The sequence below is a fragment of the Rhinopithecus bieti genome, unplaced genomic scaffold (genome assembly GCF_001698545.2).
Source record: "Rhinopithecus bieti isolate Rb0 unplaced genomic scaffold, ASM169854v2 scaffold_8035, whole genome shotgun sequence".
NCBI classification, from domain to species: Eukaryota; Metazoa; Chordata; class Mammalia; order Primates; family Cercopithecidae; genus Rhinopithecus; species Rhinopithecus bieti.
In genome coordinates, this window is record NW_016806092.1 from 1797516 (window position 1) to 1809744 (window position 12229).

General features: G+C 35.9%; 1 protein-coding gene across 1 annotated transcript in view; it reads left to right on the forward strand.

Annotated features, from left to right (window-relative positions):
• Positions 1 to 11993, forward strand: part of CHSY3 (chondroitin sulfate synthase 3) — a 295178-nt gene extending 283185 nt beyond the window's left edge. The window contains exon 3 of the mRNA XM_017874731.1: positions 9703 to 11993. Coding sequence (XP_017730220.1) covers positions 9703 to 11265 — 1563 coding nt within the window. The 3' untranslated portion in view covers positions 11266 to 11993. The remainder of the gene's footprint in view (positions 1 to 9702) is intronic.
• The last annotated feature ends 236 nt before the right edge of the window (positions 11994 to 12229 follow it).

Sequence of the window (12229 nt, forward strand, 5' to 3'; positions counted from 1 at the left end):
TTCCTCTCTGTTTCTCTGCTCACTCATTCTGGAACTACTGTTATTTGGATATTGGATCTCCTGAACTCTTCTTGTAATTCTTAAAACTTTTCCCACATATTTTCAGTTTTGTCTTTTGCTTAACTTTCTAGGAGATTTTATTACCTTTTTTTTCCAACTCTTGTTTTGCATTTTAAAATTTGTTATATTTTAATTTTGATGCATTTTATGTTTTGTGTTTTCTACATTTGCACTTGATATGTGTGATTATATGTGGATAGATATAATAAAACATATATAAACATGGATAAATATGGATATACTTGTGGTCTTTTGTTTTGTTTTTTGTTTGTTTTGTTTTTGTTTTTTTTGAGACAGAGTCTTGCTCTGTCACCCAGGCTGGAGTGCAGTGGCGGGATCTCAGCTCACTGCAAGCTCCGCCTCCCGGGTTCATGCCATTCTCCCACCTCAGCCTCCCTAATAGCTAGGACTACAGGCGCCCGCCACCTCACCCGGCTAATTTTTTGTATTTTTAGTGGAGATGGGGTTTTACCGTGTTAGCCAGGATGGTCTCGATTTCCTGACCTCATGATCCGCCCATCTCGGCCTTCCAAGGCGCTGGGATTACAGGCGTGAGCCACGGCGCCCGGTCATGGTCTAGTTTTATGTTCTCAGTATCTTCCCTCACTTTTCTGAAGATAGTAATTCAATATACGTTTTCTTGTCTTCTTCTACCTGAGTATTCTTAATTTCTGTAGAGATGGCTTCTATGCTTATAAACTGCTCAAGATTGAGCATAAGGGTTGACAATCTGATGAGAAACTTTGAAAAAGTGACTTGGTTTTGTTAACAGTGACAAGGATATCCCTTAATTCAGAGATGATGGAAAATGAATATTAAGTTTGTTAATACTACTTTTTTGCTCGGAGAGGGTCACACAATCTGATTATTTTCACTCTACAAAATTTTACTTCTATTTCTGGAGGTTCCAATAAGGGTTTCTAAGATTCAGTTCAAGTTTATTCTTGGCTTTGCCCATTGCAAGTCTACAATCAGTAGTTCTATACTTTGCTAAATCTATTACCACTTATCTGTGTGCGGTCAACTTCCACAATTATAGTGTCCTCCCCTTCTTTTATTCCCTATGTTTTTGTGTATACCTTTAAAGAATCACTTTATTACTGTCCTCATTGAGTTCAGTAAATAGTAAATGTGGAAATTACTGTCAAATCTTCCACTTTTATTCAGAAGTCGACTCGAACCTTTTATCTACCTTCCAAAGGATTTTGTTCTTTTATTGAACATTCCGGGTTGATTTTATCTGGCACACACTGTAAGACGTACATTTAATATAGATACTATACTCCTTTTATTTCAATAACAGTTTCTTACATTGTATCTTTATGTCTTCTGTTTTATTTTTTTTTCAGTCACTCTAAGTATGTTTTTGGCTTTTCTTAGCCTACCCTCCTATCAGTATGATTTCTCTTTCAACTGTCATTAACTCTTTATTTCTATTTAATTTTCTTTAGTTTCCTAATTTCTGCCCTTCTATCCCTTAATAATAGCTTTCCACAGTGTCTGTTTTTTTCTGATTTTATTTTCATGCCTGTGATAGACTTTATTTTTAATTATTTCTTTATTTCTTTGTTCTTTGAGCTGACATTTCATCTTAGCATCACATCCCTGAGATCTTATATTTCTGCTTTGTTGTTTATGAAGATAGAGGCAGATGCTTCATACGTTTTCAAAACAGGTGCCTAATGTTTTCTCAATTTCATGGCTTTTTTTCTGGGGAGAAAAGGCAGTGGTAGTTTTCATCTAATTTTTTTTGATACTTCATGTCAGTGTTACACTCTTTTTCTTTTTTAGATAAATGACTCATCTCTGAAAAACATTGCATTATTCCTGGACAAGCTATTCACCATAGATTTATTTTGGTAGGAGTGTTTGCTATAATTCTTGGCTTGCTGATTTCCGCAAAGAAAAGATACAGATTTTCTCTGCTGCTTCAGATTAAACCTGCTTCATGAAACTAGGGTTTAAGTATTTAATTCTTTCTGTACCTCGTGTCTTTTCTACTTCTCTGAAACCAAATGTTGCCATCAGGGTTTATTTTGCCTGCCCAGCTCACCTGAGTTCCTGAACTTGGAGTTGTAAATGTAGAGTACGTTTTAGGCCCTACATTTTCAGACAGTGTATTTTCTTGGTGCTGTCTGAGATCTACTATCCTTGAACCCTTTGGGCACTGACATTGATCTACTTAGCCTCTTATTTCCACCTGTTTCCAAATGATCTTGCCCAACCTCAGAAGCTTTTGGAAATTCCAAAAATATTTTGGTGACTAAAGGTATTTTGGTGACTATGTATTATTCCATCTCTTTGTTTTTAAAGCTAGAGTTAGCGCTATTTTATTTTTAGCATTCCCTATTGTTTTCTAAATAGCCTCATCAATGTATAATTTACATTCCACAAAATTTTCTCCTTATATGTACTACATTTTACTGATATTTGATAAGTTTATACAGTTATACAATCATTACCACAATCTAGTTTTACAAATTTCCATTGCTCCAGAAGTTACCTTGTGCCTGTTAGTAATCAACTCCTCACTGTTTTGTTTTTGTTTTTGTTCTTTTTTTAAGATTTTGAAGTTTCTCATTTAAGACTGGGCATGATGCCTCATGCCTGTAATCCCAGACCTTGGGAGGCTGCGGGTGGGAGGATGACTTGGGCCAAGAAGTCCAAGACCAGCCTAGGCAACATAGTGAGACCCAACTCTACAAAAAAAAATTGAAAAATTAGCCAGGTGTAGTGGCATGCTACTCAGGAGGCTGAGGTGGGAGAATTGCTTGAGCCCAGGAGCACTGCAATGAGCAGAGATCAGGCCACTGCATTCCAGCCTGGGCGACAGAGTGAAAGCCCATCTCAAGAAAACAAACAAACAAAAAAAAAACAAAAAGTTTCTCATTTATATAGCTATGATCATTTCAGAAACGACCTATGCTATGTTTTCATTATTAATAATTCTAAGAGGGGTAATGAAAGTTTAATACGGTAGAAGAGTAAATAATTCAACATACAACTACCTCTTGGCATTTATTCTTCTTTTGTTAGGTTTTTTATAGAAGATTTTCCTAGAGCCTCTCAGATAATCTTTCTCAGAGGGTGAGATCATGTGTGATACACTTAAAGCACTGGGGTCAGTTGGGACACACTGGTGTTCATTGCTGCTGTGATTTTGTTGTTGTGAAATGATTTTTCTTTGCAGTGTAATGTTCTGGAGGTTCCATGAAATCAACTGATAATTCTTTAAAGGGAAGGAAGCCAGCTTAAACTAGAGGTTCTTAATTATTTCAAGCAAATTAATATAATTTTTAAAATAAATTTTACACACTTTTTTCTTAGAACAATTTTGCTACATTCAAAATGTATCATGATCTATAGCAAAACTGAAAATCATGAGAATTCTAGTTTTAATTTTATTCTCATCACTCTCAGTAGACACTTGGTTGAATAATTCTGTTTCCATGAATTGTAGTTTTCTGAAATCCCCACAATAATTTGTGTTTCTCATAGTAAGGCACCTAAATGGCATGCTAGATGCATTGAAATACTGAGTATGTGGCCAAATCTATAATTATTCCCATGCATTTCCATAAACGAACACAGATGAATTAAGTGAACTAAAGGGTGTGAATCTCATTCTCTGAAGACTCTTAGCTAAAAAGAACAATCTCAGAAGGAGGTTTGTTAAAATGCTATTTACACACAGTTATCATTTATTGAGTGCTTTCTATTTGCCAGACACAATGCTAAGCACTTTATATAGTTCTTTTAATTTAATAATGCTTCAATCTCCTTTGAGATATTTGACATTTTCCCATTTTATAGACAAGGAGACTGAGATTTAGAGTGGAGGCTTAGAAATGGGGAGGCAAGTATTCAAATCCATACCCTGATTCCATAGCCAAGTTTTTAAACATTCTCCTTTTTATCCTGTATAAATTGGACATCCCTCTATAGCAAATTTGAATATGCTCTATGATTCTTAATGGCAAATAACATAAATTCAGGATGCGCTTATCATTTCTACCTAGAGTATGTATGAATGCACTGCTTTTAAAGATTGTCCTGGCTGGACGCGGTAGCTCGCGCCTGTAATCCCAGCACTTTGGGAGGCCAAGGCGGGCAGATCACGAGGTCAGCAGATCGAGACCATCCTGGCTAACATGGTGAAACCCCGTCTCTACTAAAAATACAAAAAGTTAGCCGGGCATGGTGGCGGGCACCTGTAGTCCCAGCTACTAGGGAGGCTGAGGCAGGAGAATTGGCATGAATCCGGGAGGTGGAGCTTGCAGTGAGCCGAGATGGCACCACTGCACTCCAGCCTGGGCGACAGAGCGAGACTCCATCTCAAACCAAAAAATCATCCCTACCACTGTCTTTCCTCACTTATGATATTTATGCAAAGGAATATGTTGGCAACATAAGCACCATATAGACATATTGGGCAGAAATGATGATGTAAGTTACTTAGACATTTTAATACTAAAATATTATTTATTTTATAACATAATGTCATTTTTATCAAATTGTGCAGGATTAATCACTTCAATATCACTAAAGGAGCTGGGCAAGCTTGCAATTTAACAGCTCACTCCTGAGCAATTTTTAAAATTTAATTTAGCATTTCTCCTTTTCTTAGTAATGTAAAGCATGCCCTAAGAAAGAATAGTTTCAGAGAGCCAATATTCTTTAGAGATGGTATAATTAGTAATTTATACATGATCAGAATTTGTTTTACCTTCCTACATAGAAAGAAGAAAATCCTTGGGATGTTACATAGTGTAAAATATTGAAGCAATTTTAGGTAAAACGTATTAATACTACACAAATTGAGATATATAGCCCACTGCAAATTATGGATATAATTTGATTTAACATTGATCAAAAGTTTCATATAAAAGTTGTCATGTGTTTTCAGAAAAAAAAAAAATTGTATGCAACCAAGCTATTGCATCTTAAATCAAGTCCAAAATCTTTCTCAAAGTATCTACTGTTATGTTCTTCAAAGGCAAATGATGTTTGTTTATCTGTTAGTAAAAATTTGTCCAAGTTTAGAAAATGGATCAGGTGAAATACCGTGGGTAAAGAATCTGCCATGGTATTAGTCATCTCCCTTTTAAGTCACCGTCTCTGGGAAAATCTCTCTGGTATCTTTCTCTCTCTCTCTCTCTCTCTCTCTCTCTCTCTCTCTCTCTCTCTCTCTCTCTCTCTTTCTCTTTCTTATTCTCTGTCTCTCTCTCCAGGCCACATATCCACACCATTTATGACACATATATATGCATTACTTTCAATAAATCCTGCATTATTGGAGTATGGCAGATAAGTATACTTAGCAGCGTTCAGTGATGTTCACACCTTAAATGCACACATATGACCACTACCTGGATAATAAAAGAACATTTACCGCACTCCAGAAGTTCCCTCTCTCTCTCTTTTTTTTTTTTTGATTTCCCAGACTGCCGTGGATTTTTTTTGTAATAGTTCTGACCTTTCTTTTTTTATTATTTTATACTTTAGTTCTAGGGGTACATTGTGCAACAAGTGCAGGTTTGTTACATATGTAACAGTACCATGTTGGTGCTGCCGTACCCATTAAAATCGTCATTTACGTTAGGTATATCTCCTAACGCTATCCCTCCCCCTACCCCTGGCCCCATGACGCGGCCCTTCGGTGTGGTGATGTTCCCCTTCCTGTGTTCCAAGTGTTTCTCATTGTCAATTCCCACCTATGGAGGTGAGAACATGCATTTTCGCTTTTGTCCTTAAGATAGTTTGCTGAGAATGGTGCGTTTCCAGCTTCATCCATGTCCCTAAAAGGACATGATACTCATCCTTTTTCTATGGCTGCGTAGTATTACATGGTGTATATGGTGTGACGTTTTCTTTATCCAATCTATCGTTGATGGACTTTGCCCTTTTCCGGTTTCGGTTCCAAGTCTTTGCTATTGTGATAGGCCCACAATAAACGGTATGTGTGCATGTGTCTTTATAGCGCATTGATTTATAATCCTTTGGGCTATATACTCAGATAATGGGATGACTGGGTTAAATGGTACTTGTAGTCTAGATCCCTTGAGGAATTGCCACACTTCTTTCCCAATGGTTGAACTAGTTTTAGGTCCACCAACAGTGTAAAAGTTTCCTATTTTTCCATCCTTCTCCAGCACCTGTTGCTTTTTCTGACTTTTTAATGATCACCGTTCTAACTGGTGTGCAGATGGTATCTCATTGTGTTTGATTTGCGCTTTCTTCTGATGGCCAGTGACGATTGAGCATTTTTTCATGTGTCTGCTTGGCTGCCATAGTTGTCTTCTTTGAGAAGTGTCTGTTCATATTATTCACCCATTTTTGATAGGTTTTTTTCCTTGTAAATTGTTTGAGTTCCTTTGTAGATTCTGGGATATTAGCCCGTTTGTCGATGGAGGTAGACTGCAAATTTTTCTCCTATTCTGTAGGTTGCCGTGTTCACTCTGATGGTAGTTTCTCTTGCTGATGCAGAAGGCTCTTTAGTTTAATTAGTCCATTTGGTCATTTGTTGGCTTTCGTTGCCAATTTCTTTTGGTGTTTTAGCACATGAAGTCCTTCACAGCCAATATCATACTTAATGGGCAAAAACAGAAAACATTTCCTTTGAAAACTGGCACAAGACAGGGATTCCCTCTCTCACCACTCCAATTCAACATAATGTTGGAAGTCCTGGCCATGGCAGTCAGGCAGGAGAAAGAAATAAAGGGTATTCAATTAGGAAAAGAGAAAGTCAAATTGTCCCTGTTTGCAGATGACATGATTGTATATTTAGAAAACCCATTTGCAGATGACAGGATTGTATATTTAGAAAACCCCATTCTCTTAACCAAAATCTCCTTAAGCTGATAAGCAACTTCAACAAAGTCTCAGCATACAAAATCAATGTGCAAAAATCACACAAGCTTTCTTATACGCCAATAACAGACAAACAGAGAGTGAAATCATTAGTAAACTCCCATTTACAATTGCTTCAAAGAGAATAAAATACCTAGGAATCCAACTTACAAGGGATGTGAAGGACCTCTTCAAGGAGAACTACAAACCCTCTTCTTGATTCTTGATCATTATTCCAACAGCAAACCGTACAGGTTAGCTTACCTGTTTCTGAATTTCACATAAATGGAATCATACAAAGTGTATTATTTTGTTATATGGCTTCTTTCATTTGTTTGTGAGATTCATCCATGTTGTGAGTAGTATTTCAAGTATTTAATTGACGTATTGTTTTTCATTACATGAATATACTACATTTATTCTGTTCTTGATGTAAATTTAGGTTATTTTCAGTTTTGGAGTATGAATAATGCAGCTATAAAAATTCTTCTATATATGTAGGTGTATGTATGTATTTATATATGTATTTCTATTGGGCATATATCTAAGAACTACTGAGTCATAGGGAATATGTATGTTCATTTTAGTTGATACGCGTTTTCTCAGTGATAGAACCAAGTTACATTCTCACTAGCAGTGTAAGAGAGTTCCAAATCTTCCAGTGCCTTGACAATGCATGGTATTGTCTATCTGTTTAGCTTTAGCCATTTTTTTGTGGATCCATCATGTTATCCCGTTGTCATTTTAAGTTGCTTTACTTTGATGATGAATAAAGTAGAGAATGTTTTTATATGTCTGTTGAGTATTTGCATACTCCTTTGTGAAGTACTCTTTCAAGTTTTCTTTCCCATTTTTCTGTTAGGTTTGTCCTTCCTTTTTTCCTTATTTGTACAAGTTTATTATATATTCTGGGAACTGGTTCTTTTTCATAAAATCTATGGAAATTTTTTTCGCCAGCTCTGTAATTGCCCTTTTTAATTTTTCTAATGGTGTTTTTAAAGAACAAAGTTCTTAATTTTAACGTAATGCAAGGTATTAGTCTGTTTTAATGGTTAGTGCCTTATGCCCTATTTACAAAATCTTCACCTACCCTAAAGTCATGCAGATATTTTCATGTAAGTTTTAGAAACTTTTTAAAGCCTTTTTCTAAAATAAACCTTTATATTTACATCAACAGGTCATCCATTGTAGGATGTAGGAGATCAGTTTTTACTTTTTTCCCTTATATGAATAGCCAACTGATCTTTTAATTACTTAAAAGACCACCCTTTCTCCAAACTGTAAGCTCTATCTTATATTTCTATTACTTTGCTAAATTATTTCAAGTCTCTTCTTCCTACGTTTTCACAAATCTCTTTTATGCTTCTTGCAATATGTTTATCAATGATTTTATTTTTTTCTCCCTTTTATCTTTAGCTCTGCCACTTTACATTTTATCTTTTTTAAGCTTATTTGTCTATTAAATGAGTCACTTTTTTGAAGAGGCTGTTTTATTTTTAATTTGTGTACAATTTGTACCTGCTTCTGATGAGTATTCTTAAGTTTGCAGTATTTCTTTCTTCTTATTCATCAGTATATTTGTAGACATCTCATGATGCTGCTGCCCTTTTTTCTTCCTTTTCACCTCTTTCTCCTCATCCCATCTTTTTTCTTCTTTTTCTTCTTCATAATCACTTATCTGGAGTGGGCATAATGGAGGTATCTTAATTGACTGGCAGAAAAGGAAGAATCAGCTGGTGGTTTGAACTTTGTCCTCATAACTACATTTTTTTTTTTTCATTTTTGTTTCTGCCTGAACTAGCGAATTTGTCCTAAACTAGCAGAAACCCTTTTTGTTTCATAAGGATGTTAAGCACGTCTATTTTGGATATGATACTTTACATCAGGAGTGTAGATCAGTATAGTTTCTGTTTCACCTTATCTTACCAAGAACTTACTCTGTAAAAGTAGTATATCAGGAAGCTAAATGAAATTTAAGACTCCCCTGGCAAATAACCTCTTATTGTCATTCCAAACAACAGGTCACTGGTTTTCCTCCTTAGGGTGAATTCCTTATTTTGGAAGACTCATGCTGTGTCCATTCTGACTTTCTGCTTCTCCATGATCTGTTATGGGATTATGGATATAGTCAATTCTTGTTTTATGTATAGCTAGAGGTTCATTTGCAATATTTGAGCCTATGAACCTGACATTTATGCTCTCACTCGTATATAGAAATCAAAAAGTTAATTTCATAGGACTAGAGAGTGGAATGTTGGTTACCAGGGGCTGAGTCAGCTGGAGAGAGGGGTTGGGGAGATTTTTGACAAATGATACCACATTTCAGTTAGATAGGAGGAATAAATTCAAGTGATCTCTTGAATAACATGATCACTATAGTTAATAACAATATATTGTATACTTTAAAATGCTGAAAAAATAGATGATAAATGTTCTCACCACAATAATAACTATGTGGGGTAATGAATACATACATCAATTAGCTAGATTTACTCATCTCACTATATATATATATACTTTTTTGAAGTATATATATACTTTGAAGTATATATATATATACTTCAAAACATGTGGTGACATGATAAGTACATGGAATTTCATCTCACCCCCCCAATTACAAATAATTAAACTTATTTTAATTTTAAAAAATATAAATATTATAAACCATTTTCTTATGAAATACCATACCAAAATGTGTTAACTATTTTCATTTAGATGCTTTAGTTTGTTGCTGGTTTTCTTTTAAATAAATCTTTTAAAATTAATCCTGATTTTTTTTATTTTACTTTTCAGATGCAACAACTGTTCCATGAAAATTATGAACACAATCGGAAGGGTTACATCCAAGACCTTCACAATAGCAAAATCCATGCAGCCATAACACTTCATCCCAACAAAAGACCTGCATACCAATACAGGCTGCATAATTACATGCTCAGCCGCAAAATTTCTGAACTTCGCTACCGCACCATCCAGCTCCACAGGGAGAGCGCCCTGATGAGCAAGCTCAGTAACACAGAAGTGAGCAAAGAGGACCAGCAGCTGGGAGTGATACCTTCTTTCAACCACTTCCAGCCTCGGGAGAGAAATGAAGTGATAGAATGGGAGTTCCTGACAGGGAAGCTCCTATACTCAGCAGCTGAGAACCAGCCCCCTCGACAGAGCCTCAGTAGCATTTTAAGAACAGCACTGGATGACACTGTCCTACAGGTAATGGAGATGATCAACGAGAATGCCAAGAGCAGAGGACGTCTCATTGACTTCAAGGAAATTCAGTATGGCTACCGCAGAGTTAACCCCATGCACGGGGTGGAGTACATTTTGGATTTGCTCCTTTTATACAAAAGACACAAGGGAAGGAAACTGACTGTGCCAGTGAGACGTCATGCCTATCTTCAGCAGTTGTTCAGCAAGCCTTTCTTCAAAGAAACCGAAGAGCTAGATGTCAACAGTCTTGTGGAGAGTATTAACAGTGAAACTCAATCATTCTCCTTTATATCTAATTCTTTAAAGATATTATCTTCTTTTCAAGGTGCCAAAGAAATGGGAGGGCACAATGGAAAGAAAATACACATTCTCGTTCCTCTCATCGGAAGATATGACATTTTCTTGAGATTCATGGAGAACTTTGAAAACATGTGTCTTATCCCAAAGCAGAATGTAAAGTTGGTCATTATCCTTTTCAGTAGGGATTCTGGCCAAGATTCCAGCAAGCATATTGAGCTGATAAAAGGATACCAGAACAAATACCCCAAAGCAGAAATGACCCTGATCCCAATGAAGGGAGAGTTTTCCAGAGGTCTTGGTCTTGAAATGGCTTCTGCCCAGTTTGACAACGACACTTTGCTGCTATTTTGTGATGTTGACTTGATCTTCAGAGGAGACTTTCTCCAACGATGTAGAGACAATACAATTCAGGGACAACAGGTGTACTATCCCATCATATTTAGCCAGTATGACCCAAAGGTAACAAATAGGGGAAATCCTCCCACTGATGATTACTTTGTATTCTCAAAAAAGACTGGATTTTGGAGAGACTATGGATATGGAATCACCTGTATTTACAAAAGTGATCTTCTAGGTGCAGGTGGATTTGATACCTCAATACAAGGCTGGGGACTAGAAGATGTAGATCTCTACAATAAAGTCATTCTATCTGGCTTAAGGCCCTTTAGAAGTCAAGAAGTAGGAGTGGTGCATATTTTCCATCCAGTTCATTGTGATCCTAACTTGGACCCTAAGCAGTATAAGATGTGCTTAGGATCCAAGGCAAGTACTTTTGCCTCAACCATGCAACTGGCTGAACTCTGGCTAGAAAAACATTTGGGTGTCAGGTACAATCGAACTCTCTCCTGACAGTCCAGGCAACACATTTTGCCTTTTTAAAGGGGAGTTTACCTCATTGTTGGTTGTTGTTATTTTATTTTATTGTTATTTTATTATTATTATTGTAATAATTTTATTTTGTTATCCTGGTCTTAAACTACTCTTGGTTGTCTTCCTAAGGGTGTTTTTTGACCTCAAGCAAGAAGAGTCTGCAGTTCACTGATGTTTCAGATTTCTACTGAAGTCAATATGTGTTATTACTTTTATATATCTTTATTTGAGATTGAGTTAAATCATGGCAATCAAATGACTTTTGAAACTCATTCATCACAAGAGACAGCTTAGAAGAATGTTCTCTTTGGGCTTAAAGATGCAATATCGACTTTTATTTGGTTTCTCAAATTCAATGTGATACAAATATTTACTGGTGAAAGGTACCACAAAAGTGCTTTATGCTTCCTATGGGGAAGGGACTCTGTAACATAAACTTGAGTTTTGTAATTTATACAAGGACTTAAATATATAGACAATAATTTTCTTCATCTTTAGAATTTTTAAAGTAAATGAACACCTATGATTGTATGTTTATTTTTTAAAAAAAGTTTTAAAAATTGAGGAGTTTTGTTCCACAAGCAACCGGTACTGGCTACCCTGGTCTTATGACAATTATGACCTCCTCACAACTGTCTGCTATAAATGCGAATGAACTTTATTTTCTCAAGGAAATATGATTTAATTAAATATTCATGTACATTTTAGAAGCTTTATGAAATAATGTCCTTCATTTGCTGGCAAGAAGATAAAATATGACAGAACCTGTTTATTTAAAATAAAACACAGGTATAGCAGTATTCTTTTTCAAAAATGCCGACAAGGGTTTGTTGTTTCCTTTTAGTCATACTTGATACGTTTCTGTTCATATTCACCAAAATATGCTTGCTGAGCAGGCTTGAAAAGTTAACAAGGGATTATGGTATGCTGTTTGTATTATTAT